The sequence below is a fragment of the Rhinolophus sinicus genome, linkage group LG13 (genome assembly GCF_036562045.2).
Source record: "Rhinolophus sinicus isolate RSC01 linkage group LG13, ASM3656204v1, whole genome shotgun sequence".
NCBI classification, from domain to species: Eukaryota; Metazoa; Chordata; class Mammalia; order Chiroptera; family Rhinolophidae; genus Rhinolophus; species Rhinolophus sinicus.
This window is the reverse complement of record NC_133762.1, coordinates 25,926,638-25,947,182: the sequence shown is the minus strand read 5'-3', so window position 1 is coordinate 25,947,182 and position 20,545 is coordinate 25,926,638. Positions and strand designations below refer to the sequence as shown.

Sequence of the window (20,545 nt, the reverse complement as noted above, 5' to 3'; positions counted from 1 at the left end):
CATGGTGAAGTACTGGGCACTGGGTGGAGAGCACTTGCTCTCAGGGTGACTCTCAGGGACCTCACAGAGCTTCCCTCAAAACATCCCCGCCCTATCGTGGGGAAAAGCCGAAACCTCGTGGGGCCAGAGGGTAAAGAGGCCCTGGATCGACTCTTGTCTTTAAATGCCTGGGAAGGTCATGCCGTGGGCCTCCTGGCCCCCCCCTCAGGCTATAGAGTCGAAGGGACAGAAGGGCCATCCGCGCGGCCGAGGCCCCGCCCCCTCTCGTAGACCGACTCGCGCCTCCAGCGGAAGCCGGAAGCAAGAACGGGCGGGCCCTGCTAGCCCCGCGGCTCCCAGCTCGGTGGTCTTGGAGGCTCCGCAGGATGGGGGAGAAGATGGCGGAAGAGGAGTGAGTGGGCTTTTCCAGGGCTGCGGAGGCGGCAGGGCTGGGCCCCGGCGGGTGACAGCTAGCGCCTCAGGCCGCCCTCGGCCCAGGAAGGCGGAGCTCCGTGTGCCGGTTGGCCAGGACTGACCGTGCCGGCGCCTGCGAGGAGGGCGGGAGGGACGGGCCTGGGCGCATCCCCGCGCTGCGGCTTCCTTGAGGTCGGACCCTCGGGCTCGCGATCGGCCGCCCGGCGCAGGCCTAGAAAGCAGTCTTGCGGAAACCGCAACCCAAATTTCACTTTCCTGGTTTTCGGTCATCTGATGATTACGGGGCGTTCCAACGCCTCCTCCAGGAAGCCCCCCACCCCTACTTAGCCAGTCGCTTCCTCCACTGTAACGATCATTTTTCGCATCTGTCTCCTCCACTGAGTTTCATTCATTCATCAGCTATTGGGCATCTACTCTATTTTAGACCCTGGGCACATAGTAGTGAAGGAGGCAGGTGAGGAGCAGCCCCCTGGGAACTTCCATTCTAGGGGGAAAAGTAGACCATAAATAGACAAGGTGATGTCAGTGTTCGCAAGGAAATGAAACAGTGTTAGAGGGTGGGGGGAGGGGTGTCTACTCAGAAGAAATGATGTGCGGGCTGCAACTTTAGGGTTAAGAGAGGCAATAGCAAGTGCAAGAGATCAGAAGCAAGAAGGGGCTTAATGCGTTTGAGGGACGGAAGGGCAGGATGGCTGGAGTGTAGAGAGCAAGGGAGCTGGGCGTAGGAGATGAGATGAGGTGGGGTGTCTGTATCCCCCAGGTACTTCTGGGGAAGCATCTCTCTTAGTCTATTTCCATACCGACTGGCCATAGTCTGTTGCATGTTATAGATGCCCTATCTGTATTTGTGGAATGAGTATGTAAAAATTAACAAGGAAGGTGGTTGAAATTTGACTCCCTCACCTAACAACTTTTCAGATACCTCTCTTGGCGAGGTGGTCATTTCATTCAGTCACCTTATTTATTGAGCATCTGCTCTGTCCCACACGCTAAACTGGGCCTCACAGCACAAAGCAAAAGAGGTGGTAGGGGACCAGTGATTTCAAGTTTGGTCTCAAAGCTCGATTCTGCCAGATTCACTGAGACATTGGCCAAGTTTTGCAACGTGTCTGAGTTTCTGTTGTTCATGGGTATAAAAGGGAAAGTAAGAGTGTCCACCTCAGACATGTTATGCCTATTAAGCAAGAGGTTTTATGTGCCCTGGCCCCTGGAATGAAGCAGTTTTCAATAAACATTAGCTGTTACAGTCAATTACAATGATTATTACATCAATATTGCACTAGTGTTCAATCCCAACACAATGTGAGGAACATAAGCGGTGGGGTGGAGTCGGGCACTGCAGAGGAGGTTACACTTGAGCCTTCTGAAATCAGAAGGATTTTGTAGAGTAGGGCATTCCAACCAGATCAATAATTGGGCAAAGTCGGGTGGTTTCTTCAACATGTGGATGTAATCCAAGGCAAAGAATGTAAATTGGAGAAATAAAGGCGCCGGGAATGTTGGACATTGGAAGTGATGAGACTCCAGTTTGTCTCCATTTAAACCCCCCACGACACGCCAAAGAGCAGGCATCATTGGTTTCTACAGTGGCCCTGATTCCCCCCCGTTCCGTCCTCTTAAATGGCTGTGTTCAGAACACCTGAGGGCACTGGTACCACCCTGCGGCAGCAGGCAGAAAGGTTTTACATCCGTTTCTCTCCAAGGCCTGCCTGTTGGTTGCAAGACCTGTAACTTCCATAAAGCCAGGTTCTCTTTCTGACTTTGTGTGTTGATACTTAGGGGCCCTTTTTCCTGTATTTAATTCTGCTTTTTATGTCCCCCAACAGGTTCCCCAACACAACTCACGAAGGTTTCAATGTCACCCTCCACACTACCCTGGTTGTCACTACAAAACTGGTGCTCCCGACCCCTGCCAAGCCCATCCTCCCTGTGCAGACAGGGGAGCAGGCTCAGCAGGAAGAACAGTCAAGTGGCATGACCATTTTCTTCAGCCTCCTCGTCCTAGGTGAATGCAGAAACGCCATCGTCTGCCATCTTGAGTGTCTGTGTGCTGTGTGCTTATCCCCGTGTAAACGACCATTCACTTTGTCAAGTCCTCCATTTGGGGTTTCACGTCAGACACTGAGGGACAGTGATCAGTTCATAACATTATATAACAGGGTACTTCTTTTTCTTCATAAAATCATAGAGCTTAGGAATTCTGAAGAGTCCTTTATATCATATCTTAGATGTCCTTTGAAAGAGAGAATTAAAGAACTTTTGACCTAGAAAGAAACTCAAACATCTAATTTAGTGGATTTCAAACTCTGTGCGTGTGCGTGTGTGTGTTGGTAGCAGACGGGAGGGGGAGTCAAATGGGAGGACATCTGACTGACTAGAGCAGCATTTTGTCTCATCTATTAAGCTTCCATATAAATTTTTATTGAAATGTTTTTGCAGCTCAGCAAAAGATCAGACACCCTTGCCCTAGCACACTGCTGTTTACCTCTGTCATTCCATTAATGATGGTCATGACTTTTGCCAAGTCTGTATACCACCAGTGCTGATATTTACTTATGTAATATTTTCCTTTAAACAGATTCACTCTCTCAAACTTACAATCTCATTTGGTTCAACCTGTAGCAGGGGAGGAAATTTAGGCCCCAAGAAGTTAAGCGATTGATATACCTGGGATTTGGGAGCCTAATATCCAGTTTACCAGACATCAATCAAGAAGTTTAGATAAAAGGCAATAACTTCAGTGCCTCCCAGACACTGTAGACAGTAGACAACTGTGTTAAACAATTAAGTCCAGTTGAAACTGCACAAGCACTTTGGATTAACTGCACTTTGGAGTAAGTGCGCACAAGCACTTTTGATTACGGGAGAAGTAGCTCAGAATTTGACTCAAGTCCAAACTCTTGTTTGAAAAGTGAATTTGGCACGTTTATCTTTAATGATACTCTTCTTTAATGATACTCAGTCATATTTCAAGTTAAGTCTTAGAAGAGTGGATGGTGCAACTGGATTGAAAGATGCAGAGTATTTCTCTATTAGGACTGTTTTTGGAGGGAAAGTGTCACTTTCACATTTATATTCAGACTCTGTTAAATAGTCAAATAATTGTAATAATGTAATTTTATTTAAAGCCCTAGAACTCATCCTTGTTTCATAGATTTTAAAAAAAATACAAACTACTATGTCTGGCTTCTTTCACTTAACATCATATGTTCTGAGTTCATCCACTTTGTAGCATGTTAGAATCGTATTCCTTTGTGTGGCTGAATATTCCATTGGACATACCACATATTTATCCATTCATCAGTTGATGGACATTTGTGTTGTTTCCACCTTTTGGCTATTGTAAGTAGCGTAGCTATGAACATTTGTGTACACGTTTTTGTGTAGATGTGTTTTTATTTCTCCTGGATATATATGTAGGCGTACAATTGCTGGGTTAAATGGGTACCCTGTGTAACTATCTCAGGAACTGCCAAACTTTTCCACAGAGGCTGCACCATTTTACATTCCCACCAGCCTTGCTCAAGTGTACAATGTCCCATATAGATTTAATATGCCCAGGTAATTTTTTACCCTGTAAATGTAGTTAAAAATCTATTTCTAGGGGATTACTTCAACAATCAAGGATTCTTGTTTTCTTTTGTTATAGTAGTTGAATAAAAGGAAGAAAAGCAGTTCTTTTTTTTATCAAGAAATTTTTAGTTCTTTAATCCTAAAGGAGTACTATTAGTCTGTTTACATTGTCGTCAGCTTCATATGTTAGAGAATATAAAAGGCAGGCCTGGAAAAAACTTTTGTAATCACTCTTTTCATGGGAGGGTAAAAAGCATAAATAAGACTTTCAAAGTAATTTTCAGGGTGTGGAGCACTTAAGATTGTTTTGTGCCAGAGACCACAAAACAGGTTTTTATAATGTGCTTTTCCATCCAGGCCAAATCCTGCCTAGTGTTAATACATGTTTGGGGCCAGAAAGGACTGAACTGTATTTAATAGTGCTGTATATTTCTCTTGGATTGTCTTCTCTTCAAACAGATCATAAACCTAGACTCTAGGGTCCCACTAATGTCAGATGGGTTCCATTTTCACCCAATCAGACTCTTGGCAGTTTATGAGTTGGTATCTCTACTTTTTAGGTGTAGGTCAAACGTGTTAGCATAATGGAATGCTTCTTTTTAAGTAAATTTGAAGGCATTTTCTCCTCTTGTATGTCATCAAGATACTATATTTCTTGTATATTTAGTCCTGATTAGATGTAAATCTGATGAAGTACTGTTACCTATGACTCATAGGTAACTTGCTAACTCACTAAGTACATGAACTCTAGTGAACTGAGGGAAATGAGTCCAGAGTTTATTCTAGACTTCAGAAACTACCAACGTGGAACACCTTTGCCACTTTTGTCACTTTTGTGTCCCATAAGCCTACGGAAGGATTACATTGTGTTCCTCCTTGTTGCGAAGGGAGACCAAAACTCTTACCTTTGACTTTTAGAGGCTTGAAAACAGTTGACTTTACTTAACCCTTGCTGATCTGACTGCAGAAACAATAGTGAGTCACTGTTATTAACTTGCACTAGAGTCAGCAATTAGCATCATTTGGCACATACATTTTATGGGTCATTAACTTTATTGGAGTTATTTAAAGTTGGCATGTCTGTTTTAATATAGTTTCCATAATTATTACTTTAGGCATGAAAAACTGGAAGCACGTTACCTTGTGGTATGCATACCCTCCATACCACATAAAAGTTTTTGTCCCTTCTTGCTCTGTTTTTTTCCAAGTGTACTTGAAAACATGTACTTGTGTTTGTATGTATACATTTGTACATTCATAAGCACATGTGCATGTACAGGCACATGTAGTTTGGAGGTTGTTTGTTGTAAAATACATGGGGACATATAGCTTACTTTTTCATCTCACCGAATGTCTTGGAGATCTTTCCATATTAGTGTTTTTTATCTACCTCATCCTTTTTTTTTTCGTTTTACAGGATGTATGTGTGGTGAAATAATCATAACATAAAATTTACCACTTTAAAGTGTACAATTCATTGGCATTTAGTACATTCACAGTGTTGTGCAACCATCACCATTATCTCGTCCCCAAACATTTTCATCTGCAGAAGGAAACCCAGTACCCCTTCAAAGCAGTCACTCCCCACCAGTCTCTGCTAAACACAGTTCTTTCTGTCTCTAGGAATTTGCCTACTCAGAATATGTCATACAAATAGAGTCATACAGTATATGATCTTTATGTCAGCTTCTTTCACTTAGCGTCGTGTCTTCAGGGTTCATCCATGCTATAGCATGTGTTAGAATTCTATTCCTTTGGATGACTGAATAATGTTCCATTGTGTGGATAGACCACATTATGTTTATCCACTCATCAGGTGAAGGACATTTGTGTTGTTTCGGCCTTTTGACTATTGTTAAGTTGTGTTGCTATGAACATTTGTGTACATGTTTTTGTGTGGCTATGTTTTTAGTTCTCCTGGATGTATACATAGGAGTGCAGTTGCTGGGTTAAATGAGTACTTTGTGTAACTTTCTCAAGAACTGCCAAACTTGTCTACGGAGGCTGTACCATTTTACATTCCCACCAGCCATGCCCAAGGGTTGCAGTATCTTTACATCCTTACCAACACTTCCTTTCCATTTTGTTTTGTTTTTTAATTATAGCCATCGTATGGGTGTGAAGTTATATCTCATTGTAATTTTGATTTGCATTTTTCTAATGACTAATGATGTTGAGCATCTTTTCATGTGCTTATTAGTCATTTATATATCTTTGGAGAAATGCCTATTCAGGTCTTTTGCTCATTTTTAAATTGTGTTGTTTTTCTTCTTGTTGTTGAGTTATAAGAGTTCTTTACATATTCTGGACACTAGACCCTTATCAGATACATGACTTTCAAATATTTTCTCCTATTCTGTCGGCTGTTGTTTTTCTGTCCTGATTCTTTTTAATGGCAGAAGACCATTCCCTGAGCCCTATATTTAGCTCTCTCTGTTGCTAGACAGTTTTCCCCTTTACTCTAAAAGGTGCAAATAGTTGTTTGATTTATGAGAATGAAGTTTTTAAATTAATTCTTTCATCCAGCTTGGTGCAAAGAAAGAGCAGAAACTGATTCCACTCCCTAATCTATCATCTATCTACTTACGTGCTTGTGTGCCTGCCTTTTTAGACAGTGGGCATGCTCGTTGGTCAAGCAGTGGAACGTTTTTCTTGCTCTTAGCATTTAATATAGGATTTCTCTTGCTAGGTTAAATATTTATAATAAAATAACACCACAGATTGATAGTTTAAGCACAGAATGAAAGGAGGACAAAATGTCTATAACTGTTTCCTTTCTCTGGACACCTGGTTCTTTTTGGTGGGACTAAAGATATCTAATTTGTCAATGCAGGCTCCGAGGGTGGCCAGTTAACAGCGATGCAGATTGTTTAAACATTTCTTTTTATAAAAAAAAAAAAAAAATCAAAATTATTTTTAGTATTATTGAGATAATGCTGTGATTGATGAGATGGTATACCTCGTAGGTGCCTAATAAAAGAAAGAGACATGCACAGTAACACTTGGGCCATGAAATTAGATTTTGGAATTAATGTGAAAGTATATTTATATATTTTTTTTCGGTTCAGAAATACTCCTTTCAAATAGTTTGACATCCCTTTGTTTCCAGTCTTTCATGACAACACCTCTGTGGGGAAAGTCAGATGTTATTTCGGTGACTGAGGCATGAAGGCAGCCGGGAGGGAGGTCCGGGGGGAGGGGGAGGCCTGCTTAAGGGCACAGGATTGGAATCTGGCTCCATCCTCACAGTACCTACCAGTGATGTGACTTCTAAGCTTCAGTTTTCTCATCTAGAATCAGAGGACATAATGGTAATAGCTAGTTAAGAAGGGTGTTGGGGGTCAGATGAGACAGCATTTGGAAGTGCTGGCTGCCGTGGCTGGCTCCTGGGGAGCCCTCAGCCGGTGGGAGCTCAGTACCCAGCTGGAAAATAGTTCTTTAGGGGTCTGACGTTCGTGGTCGTACCAAACCAAAGTATTTACTTTGTTCTGTTCATAGAAGACCCTCACTTTCTTCAATGCTAAAAGAGAGCCAGTTGCATGGTGGCACAATACTTTGTGTCAACATATTCTGTTGCAGTTATACATACAAGCAAGTGATTGATTTCACTGACTCTCCTCACCGTTGATTTAGTTTTCCAGTTGATGATTACTTAAAAAAAAAGTCGAGGACCATTTCTCAGCATCAGGGAAATTTGAATAATTTTAAATGGTTGTATAAGGTTTAACAACTTAGAAAAAAATTAGATATCTGATGCTCTTTCAGCAACCACTGAAAAATGAAGTAGTTCAGGCATGTAAGGAAGTGTGGAGAAAATGTTATAAACACTGTGGGTCTACCTCCACGTTAAGAAATAAGAGATTGAAAATACCACTAAAGCTTACTGTGTCATTGACAGTTGTCCATTTCCTTGGCAGCCCTCCAGAAGTCACCATTGCCTTCCACTAGTGTTTATCATTTTAAAATGTGCTGTTTTAACAATGTCTTCTTTTTCCCACAGCTATCTGCATCATATTGGTGCATTTACTGATCCGCTACAGATTACATTTCTTGCCAGAGAGCGTTGCTGTTGTTTCTCTAGGTAAGTGCTTAATGGTGACTCTATGATAAAAGCAGTAGCACTAACAGCAATAACTATTTTTTTTTCAGTGCCTCCCTATTGCCAGGAACCACAAGAAATGTGGTACATACCTGATCTCATTTAACCCTCACTGCAACCTGCCATGAGGGTGTTATGATCCCATTTTACAGATGAGGGCACTGACTCAGAGAGGGGTGATGACCTCATAAAGGTCACATAGAAGCCACTCTATGCAGCTCAAAGGCCTTTTCTACTTCTAGAACTACCCTCGGGGCAAACTGACCTGTGATACTGGGCTATGCTGACATCCAGCTGAACTAAGTCAAGCAACTGACACTTTATTCATAAAGTCACTGAATTTTACAGCCAAAAGGGGCTCTCACTTCAGTGTCAGAGTCAGATCTGAAGTCTTCACGGAGCTTTCTATTCCACCTCATACTTCTCTTGTTTCCTGTGGCAATTAACTCTTAAGATAATTAGCCTCTATTTAGAGGGAATGAATCAGTGTAATAACAGGTGTGAACTCACATTGCAAGTTCCTTGAAGTGGTTAGTGAAGGAAGAAGCAGAGGCCTTATTTTTTAGTTAAGTGTTAAGATCAAGACGAAAATATGGGTGGGGATGCTTAAGGCAGAGTAAATAAGGTTTTCCCAAGGTCAGCGAAAGCTTTCATCAGCTCATTATATTGCACTTTCTTTTATGAGTTTCCATTTGCCTACCAATGATGTCTCATTTTTCCTTATCACCATCGATGCTGCATAAGTTAATTTTCTTTGCCTTGTAGCTCCTGTTTAGTATATTTGGTAATTCTTTTACAATATAGCTGTGGTTTAGGTTAGCTTTGGAAATGACTGCTCAGGCTCAGTTCATTCTCCTTCCCCTGTCACCACCTGCGTCCCTTCTACTCTGGTTCAGCCCCTCGCATGTGGTCCCTGGACAGCACAGTACTCCTGTGTGCCAGGCTCTGGCCTATGAGCTTTCACATTGAAGCCTCATGACCCCTGGGTGACACTGTATTTTAAGGAAGACACACCACTAGATAGCACTGATCTTCAGTTAAGAGTGGGAAACCAGTTTCACCCAAAGGGTTCCTGTTCTTTATCTAGCAGGCTCTTCAGCTGCGCGTAGGGGCAGATTCTGATAACCTTAAACTAATAAGATAGGCTTAGAGCTCTGAAAATGGAAGGGCCATTCATTAACATTCCTTTCCTGATATTAAGCCTGTTGAAAATAACCTACATAGCTAATACCTGTTATCCTGGGGCATTCATAAAAGACTTTAAAAAAATCATTCTAAGGAATTTACAGTTTTCCAGTCAGTTTTCATAGTGTCGTAAGAATAAGAACAATAGTTAGTGTATATTTAGGTATTGTGCACATGGAAATTAAAATGATGGTACTGTCACTTGGTTTGGAATGTCAGGTTCTTCCCTGTCTCTTGAATATATAGGTAACTGAGGTGAATGACCACCAGTGCTTGTATTAAGACTTCACCACAGACATTGTTGGTTACCTACCCAAGAGCCATTTCCTCCCATGTTCTTAGAAAATAGAACCCTTATTTTGCCACAGTGTGCTCTAGGAAGTTGGGCCCTTCCAAGTCAAGACTGGTTCTTCACCGTCATGATAATTCCATTCTCCTTTGCCAAAGATTGGTTGAGAGGAGTCGAGGCAGCAAGGCAGTGCAAAATCCAGTTCTGTCCAGGGAGACCAAAGGGAAGTATGCTTGGCGGTGAGTTTGGGAACATTTTTTCCTCTCTGATAAAAAGAGTAATTTTCCCTTCCTTTGATGCTGTTGTATGGAGGATGTGATGCCTGGAGCACTGGCAGCCATCTTGTGATAGTGGCTCAAAGACAAAAGCCAGAATGCTAAGAATTGCCAAAGGGATATAGATGGGAAAGCCAAGATTCTTGACTACATTTTTGTTTCCTTGAATTGAAAGCTCTGAAGCTACCTATCTCAGAGCTGCCTGTTATATGAGATAATAAACATCTGTTGTTTATGCCATTTTTAGTCAGATGTTCTTTTACTTGCAACTAAAAACATCTGAACTGATACAGGGCTTTTTCTATTCAAGGGACAAAATCAATTGAAATTGACGCACAGAAAATGAATTGGTGGAGGTGGACTTGCACACCCATTGGCTCAGAGAACCAAAAACACTGCGGGTGGTGCTTGCTTCACACTTTGCTGGAGGGCGTCTCCTGGACTCAGTTTTTCTCCATTTCTCAACAGTGCTTCTCTTTGTTTTGGCTTCGCTCTCAGGCAGGCTTTCTTCACGAGTAAGCCTTGATAGCTCCAGGCTTCCTATCTTTACAGTAGCAATCTGTACTACTTGGGATTGGGAGAGGTGGCCTCTTCTCCCTGGTTCCACCGGAACTTGTAGGCTAACTCTGACTATGTGGCCACCCCAGAACGGGGCATGGGTGGAATGGTGTTGGGGGTCAGCCAATGCTCTCCATCCACAAGGTTCATTGCTTCACTGATGCTGCAGAAATGACTGTGGCCTATACAACCAGGTCTTGGGAGGGGGGATGGAAAGTAAGTCTTGCTTTCAATAATTATTTGCTAACTCAGGTGATTGGAACACTAAGAGCATTTCCAGGGAGAGTGCGGGGGTCCAGAAAGTAGTTTTTATTATATTAGAGGACATTTGGTTGGAATTTAGAAAAGCTGACAAAGCTATCAAAATAGTTCAGTATTCCATAAAGCTATGTAAATTGAAGGAGAACTTTTCTCCTCCTGGAGCAAAGTGTAACAAAATATTGAGATATCCATTATTTCAAGAATTTCTAACTTTTGTGCCAAATAAAAAAGAATCCAGATGAACCTGCCAGAGAAAATGGGGTTTTCATTCTTTCAGGGATAAATTTTCCTAGCCTACCTCTTCCAGCCAGAAGTTACTTTTTAGTCTGCAGTCATTTAGAAACATTATTGGCCTTTTGTGTGATAGTTAAGCAGAATTCCTAAGAAATTGTTGGTACAGAAAAGGACTATGCACTGTAAAGCACATTTTCTGCCTTCTATTTTATTGTATTTTCAAATGAATCTTGAGACTTTTTTCATTCTTTATAAAAACATAACTGTCAATATAAAGTTCTAAAGATATTTCCTTGGCCCTTGTTCAGAGCTTTCCATACTTTGTGAAATTCTGTAGTTTGAATCCTTTTTAAATAATAAATGTTTTGCACAGTTAAACAGCTATGTATAAAACGAAAAATCCTTTTCACTGACAGCTTCAACTATTTTTATCATGCTTCATTCTCTTCCAAACCATTTGTAGACATATACAGATTAGATGACTTGGTTTCAGTTTATATCATTTTTGTGTTCTTTCCATGTATTAAATTTACCTATTTATTTTCATTGGCCATATAGTGCTGATTCACACTGTTTATATATTTTAGGCTGAAATTTATAAGAAAAGAAAATGAAGTGATTGTATTGCCCACTATCCTCTGTTGTATCTAACAAAAAACAGGAGTAGATTTTTTTTTCCCCCCACAATCGTACTTTATTTTAGAGCAAGGAAAGACCAGAATGGGGTTAAGTAAGGGCTGGAAATTTGACTTTCCAAATGCTAAGGTTTAGCCTGAATATTTCTGATAGTTAAAAAAACCGCATTTTAACTTACAACTAGATTTGATTGGATCATTGAGTAAATAGGATACACAAAAGTGCCCCCTCTGCCATAACCTTCTTAACTACGTTTGAGCTTTTGGTTATATTAATTCATTCTTGTTTTGACTAAAGGATATATATATTTTTTTGTATAGTGCTTTTTTTGTCAATGGGGGTTTTGAGTGGAAACTGATGACAAATCACTCAGTTCCTGAGTTATTATTGACTAAAGATAATTCTGGAAAAAGAAGATACAGTAATTATATTCTAATTGTACTTAAGTTCTAAAAAAATTTTTACAGAAAGCTTCAAGGAAGACTCCTAACTTTAACTGTAACAGCTTTCATTATGTGTTAGACTATTAGAGTCTAACGCTGATGCGGCTTAAAATGTCCCATGGGTAACTCTCCCTGAATCTTCGGTGTTTTGATTTATTAGAGAAGAAGCAGGCATACACATGTTGGTATTAGAGTAGCTGTCTTGGAGACCGGGCCAAAAGTGGTTGTCAAATTGACAAAATGATTGCATTAGACTCTAAGGATTTTCCAGGCTGTCACATTTCAAGGAAGAGTGCTAGCACAGACTTTTAGCCTCCACGTTTCTGGAAATACGGATCAGAGGTGACAATTTATTCTTGGAGCGTCTTGTTGCTGTTTTGCTGCCGTTAGCTCACTGTGCTCTGTGTAATAGCTTCCTGCTTTTCCCTGGAGTCTTGCTTTGACTTGCCTGGTTTTATGGTCACCTTCTCTTGGCTCAGCATTTTGTTATCTTTAAGCTGTATTTTATCCTTAAATCCTCCAGATATGCCAGAATAGTGAGGTAGTCTAAATTTTAAAAGATAAAAGGTTGTTAAAGAATTGCATTCTGAAGCTTACTGCATTTGGGCTGATTCCTATAAATTTCCCCTTTCACCACATAAATGTTCTCTGCGGAGTCCTGGGGAATATCATTCCTCTGAAAAAGTAACTACTTTAAAAACAAAACATATATACAGCCTTTCCCCCAGAAAAACAAACAGACAACCCTGAGGTACTGATTCCACCTTACTGGCAGGTCTTCTTTTAGTCTCTTTGGAGTAGTATCTACTTTAAGTGTACAAGTAGCAGAAACCAAGGACTGGATTTTCAAAATTACCTTATTATAGTATAACTTGATTCTATAATTACAGCTGACAAAACACGCTAACAATATTTTAAATAATTTTCAAAAAAATCATTTGGGTCTGCCGGGTGGCTCAGGCAGTTGGAGCGCCGAGCTCCTAACGCGGAGGTCTTCTGTTCGATTCCCATATGGGCCAGTGAGCTGCACCCTCTACAGCTAAGATTGTGAACAATGGCTCTCCCTGGAGCTGGGCTACCGTGGGCCACTGTGTGCTTGCCAGAGCACCATCGTGAGCGACCGTGGGGCACAAGGCTCATAATACAGGCATGTCTAGTCCTACACAACTAGACCAAGAAACAGCAGCTTGAACTGGAGTGGGGGGGAGGCAGAAAAAGGGGGGAGAAATCATTTTTTTAAATTTTACTATAAGACGGGGTATAATATAATATAATACCAGCTCTTATATTAATTTTTGCTCCAAAAGACACATTAGAGCTGATTGTCTGACTAGGTCTTATTTTCAGGGAAACAGGGTAGTAAAATGTATATATCAATTTAATTTTAATCTCACTTTTTTACAATCTCTGTTTTTTGTGTGTATTTAAAAATGTATTAATACGGTAGCACTTTTTTATAAGAAGAAAAATACATTTGTATCTTGAAGGGTCATGCTCAAATTCTTTTTACTGATAGGCATATGCAAAATTGTATCGAGGGCATTATTTCAGTCTGGTGGCCAGTTGTGTAGTGTAAATTAATTTCTCCTAATGTTGAACCTCAATCTCACAGGTATAGAAGGGGGGCGGCCCGTTAGCTCAGTTAGTTAGAGCGCGGTGCTCTTAACAAGGTTTCCGGTTCAATCCCCACATAGGCCACTGTGAGCTGCGCCCTCCACAACTAGATTGAAATAACTGCTTGACTTGGAGCTGATGGGTCCTGGAAAAACACAAATAAATAAAAGTTTAAAAAAAAAAAAGGTATAAGAGTAGTTTGCCAATTTAATGCTGCACCATAGTTTACTCCTAGGACATCTCAAAAGGATTACTCAAATAATAATAGTAATAGTAGTAATAATAATGTCACATCATATTTTACAAAGCTTTCTAGGGCCTCATAAATAATAATTACTGATTTTCAAATGTAGCTGCTTCATATGTAATTATCAGTGTTAATCATGGTGTTAAAGTCTGGTATACATTTACAAGGGGAAAGAGTTGAGGTTTTAGTAGAGCAGAAAACCACTAGCTCTAAAAACGAAACCCGAAACCATGCAAAGAACTTCAACTTTCCTTGTAAATCAGGAATAATTACTAAATGCAGATCGACTACAAAGTATAATTTCTTGCCCACCCTATTGGCAGAAATGTCAAAGTCCAGTGATTATCAGGGTTGGTGAGGATGTGGGGATTGCTTTGGGGTAAAGTGGTAGAGCCACTTTGGAGGACCGTTTGGCAACATTTTCAGGGATAAAAATGCTCATACCATTCACTGTCTCTGGATCTGCCTTCGGGAAACACAAAGGGGCATGCACAGGCTTGTTCATTGCAGCGCGACTGTTAACAGCAACCAGTTGGAGACAGCCGTCATTGAGGGGATAGTGAACAGAACTGTGACTGTAAAAAAATTAAAATATAATTCTCATACCATAAACTTCACAATTCAAAGTATACAATTCTCTGCTTTTCATTTATATTCACAGGGTTGTGCACCTACCACCACTATCTAATTTCAGAACATTTTCATCACTCCAAAAAGAAACCCCATACCCGCTAGCTATCACCCCCAAAGCCCTACTTCTCAGCCCTGGGCAACTATTTCTCTATAGATTTGGGTCTCTATAGATTTGCCTAACCTGGGTATTTCATATAAATGGATCATAAACGATGTCTGGCTTCTTTCACTTGGCATGTTTTCAAGAATTATCCACATTGCAGCATGTATCAGTGTTTCATTTCTTTATATTTCCGGATAATATTCCATTGTGTGGATACACCACATTTTGTTCATCCATCAGTTGATGCACGTTTGGGTTGTTCCCACTTTTGGGCTATTATGAACATCCATGTACAATAATCTATAACAGTTGAAATAGTATAGAGGTTTATAAAGTTTAAATTACCTCCTCTCTTCACCTCAAGCCCTTCCTTCCCCATGGCAGTTAGGGTTATGCTGATAAACTTCTATGTTCTAGTATTGTCTCATCGCCCTGCCCAAGAAGATGTGTTTCTTCAGCGTTCTATTGGGGGGGGGGGGGGCAAAGCTCCTTCCTCTGCAGGGGAAAAGGGCATCTTGTCCTATGTGTCTGTGATCGTGGTCTTCAGGCTAGCTTTGTGTCACCCCTACCAGAGACTCTGATTTAGTAGGTCTGGAGTTCTGCTCTGGTGTCTTTATTTTATATAAAGCTCCCCTGACGATTCTGATGAGCCACGGGGTTCAGAATCATTTATCTAGTAAGTAACAGAGCAATCATAAATTGTCCCCATGATGCTTCTTTGAGAATTATTTTTGGTAGGTTCTTTATGAGAGAGTAATGAGCCTGTCAGCTTTATGGAAACATGCCTGAACTTAGATGGTCTGTTTTGTTCCAGGAATTTCATAGCATTTTTATTTTAGGTTATTTTCAGCAGTGGGGTTTTAATCTCTAACTAAATACTCTGCATAGAGCTGCCATCTGAGTCTAAGAAAGTGATCTTGGATTCTTTTTGAAAATGGGAGGAATAAGGGGCAAACTCAGCTTGTTAGCTTTCACCCGTTTTTCACCTTGAAAATGGGTGGATGGAGCAAAAATGGCAGGTGTTAAATCTTCTGTGTCAGGCAGACTATCCTCGGGCCTTATTTTGAAGAGCTTTTTCTTCCCCCCAGATTTTTGTAGACTTCATTATAGTATGTTCACCTGAGATGCAAGTGAGAAACCTTTGTGACTCAAAACTTCATACTAATTTCCATTCTTATGTTTTCAGACATAAAACTTACAGAAATCCTTAAAAACTATTTAGAGACACAATAATATTCAGTTTCTCTAGAATTATAAGCCTGCATAATCTTTCTCATACCTTAAATTTATGTTAAACTTTAAATTTTCTCTTCTAGGTATTCTCATGGGAGCAGTTATAAAAATTATAGAGTTTAAAAAACTGGCAAATTGGAAGGTAGGTTTACCCAACGCTTTATTTTTTAACATAATTACAATTGTTATTGGTTATTCTTAATTTTAGTAACACTGATAGTTACGGTGGCTTTCTTATCAGTGAAGTTTATATTATACCAGTAAATTTTTTAGCATTCTATTAGATTAGCGTTGATATCTTTATATCTGAGTTGTTAAAAACATAAATCTCACACTGTTTCTAATTAACATGGGAGCAGCACTCAATGTTATAGTTTGTTATTTATGCACATTTTTATAATCTTAGGGAAAGGCTCTAATTAGCATTAAACAGTAAACAATGTTTATTGCTTCCAATTCCGTTCTGACAGCTGAGAATAATAAAACATGTTTGTCCAGCACTGTAGAGCTTACAGAATGCTTTGTAAACTATTGTTCCTAGTGTCCTCCTGATATCTATGGGAGGTAAATTGGGCACTATTATCATCATTCCAGTTTTACAGATGAAGAGACTGATGCTCAGAGAAGTAGGGGCATGTCCAATGTCACAGAACGAGAAAGTGGCTTAGTTGAGTCATGTGTTCAGACCCTCTGGCCCTGTGTGTTCTGTGTTTCCTCTGCCGCACCATGCTGTCCTCAGTTTGTGGATGTCCATACCTTGTGTCTGCACAATGGTCATTAGACATGAGCATCGTCCTGTGGTATAAGGACTAACGGAAACTTGAATTTCAACTTAAACGTGAGCATCCATGTGGAGTAGCGAGATTAACAAGTATGTTATAAAATTGACTTCGTGGGGGAAATAAGGTCCATTTCAAAATACAAAAGAATTATATGCTTAAAATTGATCACATTTGAACCCCTCCTACTTTGATGCAGCTTCTAGATGCTAGGATTAATTTACCTGTTAAACTATAGAGTGTAAAATTTGCAAAACAAGCCTTATACTCTGACCTAAAATACAATTTGAAACTGTTATAAATAGTATTCAGGAAATATTGTATGTACTAAAATTCTCAAATGTATGCTCGGCTCCTAATATTATAGAATCCCCTCAGCTGGGGCTGGGCTCATTGTGAATGGCGACTCGGCCTTCCTGCAACTTGTTAAATGTAACCATCCTCACTGTGACACATCCTAGGGTGTGGGTACAGACTGGATCCCTTTCTCGACTCCTAGGCTGGTTATAGCTTGATGGGTAGACAGTGCACCTAACGTATTTTGTTTGATTTGATTTAAAATAATGATCAAAATTGGACTCGATTTAAAAACACTTCAAACTATTAGTTTGATTTTAAAATATTATTAGGAGAACTGACTCTGGGTGGTGAACACACAATGGGATTTATAGATGATGTAATACAAAATTATACACCTGAAATCTATGTAATTTTACTAACAATTGTCACCCCAATAAATTTAAATAAATAAATAAATAAATAAATAAATAAATAATATAAAATTCTGGAAATTGTATATAAAAGTCTGATCATCTAGCTTCTCTTAAAAAAAAACAGACGCTCTCAACACCAGGCCCTCATTCTGCCCAGCAGAGATCAGAAGGGCTGAGCAGCAGCTGCTCCCCTGGTAACGCTGTTCCAGGAATTGCACAGCTTTTGAGTTGGTGACCTTTGCCCTGAATAATAAGAGTGGGGGGGAAGGAAGAGGGGACGGACAGGTTATCTCTCTCACTTTTAGCTTTACATGCTTCAGTATTACTGAATCTGTTTTTCAACACGTTTCTTTTCAAGTTAAAATGGTAATACATTTAATAGTACAGACAAGTGAACCAAAGTTGGATGATGTAGGTGCCTGAAGAACCTTCCAGGTAACCAGTGCTTGATCTCAGAAGGGCCAGTTTTCTAGGCGGGGATAGTGGGGGCACGCCTCTGGGAGGAACAGGTGTGTGTGGGAAACGGAAGTGAGAAGCAGGACACCTGTTTGGAAACCAGGTACCGCTGGGAGCAACTAGAGATAAGAAAAACAAGGAGCTTGGGTTTTCTCTCCATGGTGTTCTCTTTTCAGATTGTCTCACTGGGCCTGCCTTCTACCTGTATTGTCATATGCTTAATATATTTCTTTCAGTCAACTTGCTTTTTTATTTACATACATTTTTGTAGCAATTTTTTAAAAACAGCTTTTATTGTGGTAAAATATGCAACAAAATTTACCATTTTAGCCATTTGGACGTATATAATTCAGTGGCATTAAATACATTTGCAATGGTGCATAATCATCCCCACTATCTAGTCCAGAATTTTTTCATCATCCCAAATAGAAACTCTACCCATTAAACCACTCCCCATCCCCCTCTCCCTACTTTCTATTCTTGTAGTATTTTCTATTTTTTTAGTGGCCCTGTTCTACTTTCTGTCTTTATGAATTTACCTATTCTAGGTACCTCATATAAGTGAAATCGTATAATATTTGGCCTTTTGTGTCTGGCTCTCTTTACTTGTTGATTTTTAAGGTTCATCCATGTTGTGGCATGTATCAGAATTTCCTTTCTTTTTATGGCTGAATAATATTCCATTGCAGTTCTGTACCACGCTTTGTTTATCATTCATCTGTCGATAGGCTGTTGGGTTGTTTCCACCTTTTGGCTGTTGCTATGAACATTGTTATACTATATATACATTTATTTTAAAGGAAACACCATAATACGGTTTTAAGTGGGAAACCAGTATTGTTTTTATAAATAAATACGACAAAAACAAAGTAATACCTGTTAAGACAGAGGGATTATAATGGTGGCACGAAATCTTCTATTTTGAGGTTTGACTCTGGTACAATTTGATTTAACAAGTGTAATTTAGCTTGGGACTTTTTGAAAGCTTTTTTTCTTTCTTTCCTTTGCTTCCTTTCCGCGGCCTCCTGCCCACCAACTGTTAATGATTCTGCTTCCTACACATTTACTCTGCAGACCAGTTTTAAGGTTTCTATTTACTTCAGCCCAGTGCTGGCCCTGTGACTTGCGAAAGGCTTTGCATCTGTGTGGGATCCACTCCTGACTCCAACTTAAAATTACATACCATGTGCACCTCCCCCCACCCCAAATGACAAAGCCAAACTCACTAGAAAATTCCACTACAGGCTTAAGAAATTTACATCCTGACTAGAAAATATAAAACTCAAGATGAAACAAAGACTCGGGAGCAGTCGTTTCCAGCAGACTCTGCCCAGCCCACTCTCCCCTTACTTTAATAAATCTTCTGTGTTTCTATCTGACTCGTGAATTCCTTCACGTCTCGCAAGCAAACAGCCACAACAGTACCTATGCCTGCTGAAGCCTCTGAGGTCAAGCCTGTTCTCTGTCAAAAAGGGAGATCAGCACATTGGAGAGAGGCTGTGCCCACGGTGGCACCAACCTGAGGTGTCTTTGACTTAATTGGGATTGAAAAAGAATCAAAAGGGGCTGACTTTCTCGATCTGCAGGGTCAGCGGTACTGGACGCACCCTGCTCAAGTACCACCTAAAATCCTTCAGACTGTTTTTGGGGGAGATGTTGCCAAAAGGAACCAGGCTTTTCTCTAACGCTATTCACTGTAAGGTGTTGTATGCATTTCCTGTGGCTGCTATAACAAGTTAACCACAAACTGAGTGGCTTAAAACAACAGAGGTTTATTCTCTCATAGTTCCAGAGGCTAGAAATCTGAAAGCAAGGTGTTGGCAGAGCCACAATCCCTCTAAGGAGTGAATCCAGGCTCTCTTCCAGCTTCTGGTGGTCCCAGGCCTGCCTTGGCTGTGGCAGCGTGAGTCCTATCTCTGCCTCAGTCCATCTTCACGTGGCCCACTTCTGTGTCTGTGTGTCCTTTTTTCTCTTATAAGGACACAGTGATTGGGTTTGTGACCCACCCTAATCCAGTATGATCTCATCTGGATTCTTCCCTTAATTACACCTGCAAATACCCAATTTCCAAATGAAGTCATTCTGTGGTGCCAGGTGGACATGAAGTGGGGCTGGAGGACATGGCCATCCACTGCAGATGGGCTCTCCTTTTTCCCAGGGTATGTTTGGTTTCTGAAACTCCCAAGGACTTGATGCAGTGGCTCCACTGCACAGATCCTGAGACTTGGTTGTCCCTCGAAACACAAGGGATCGGCCCATTTCTTTTCACATGGTCCCAATCTGAGTCATGAGCTGGTTGTACAGGCAGTTATTTTAAGACTTAATAAGGCATTTTCAGAAGTCATCATTTGCTTCTATTTTGAGCCTTTTTTGAACGTTATTTTAGGCTTTATGGTTAACAGCTGTACATTTGTAAGAATACATTTAGTCATTCTTTTGAATAGGGATTTTGACAAGAAATCAGACTGTCAAGATTGTGGCATGGAAATTTTCATATGAAAAAAGGGCCTGATTTTGCAGTATTTAATAGACTGTGTATTACATGTAGTCATTTTGAGCTTGAAGACCAATATGTATTCTTCCCAATCCACCAACAATTATAGAGATATGTTAATATAGAAAATGAATATATTATTTCATCCTCCAATAAATGGCCATATTCTAGAAATACCTCTCATAATCATACTTAATATTTGAATCTGAAAGCATGCCAAGGGGTTCACTTTATAGTCATGTCCCCAGTTGTAAGGGCATCAGGTGGGGACTCGTTTATCACAGATTTAAGAAAATGGCAGAGTTA

The 20,545-nt window shown here is 40.3% G+C and overlaps 1 protein-coding gene across 1 annotated transcript in view; it reads left to right on the top strand.

The window, feature by feature from the left end:
* Positions 1-315: 315 nt before the first annotated feature.
* Positions 316-20,545, top strand: part of SLC9A8 (solute carrier family 9 member A8) — a 60,921-nt gene continuing 40,691 nt past the window's right edge. The window contains exons 1-4 of the mRNA XM_019726103.2: positions 316-391; positions 2,241-2,419; positions 7,988-8,068; positions 15,881-15,939. Coding sequence (XP_019581662.1) covers positions 366-391; positions 2,241-2,419; positions 7,988-8,068; positions 15,881-15,939 — 345 coding nt within the window. The 5' untranslated portion in view covers positions 316-365. The remainder of the gene's footprint in view (positions 392-2,240; positions 2,420-7,987; positions 8,069-15,880; positions 15,940-20,545) is intronic.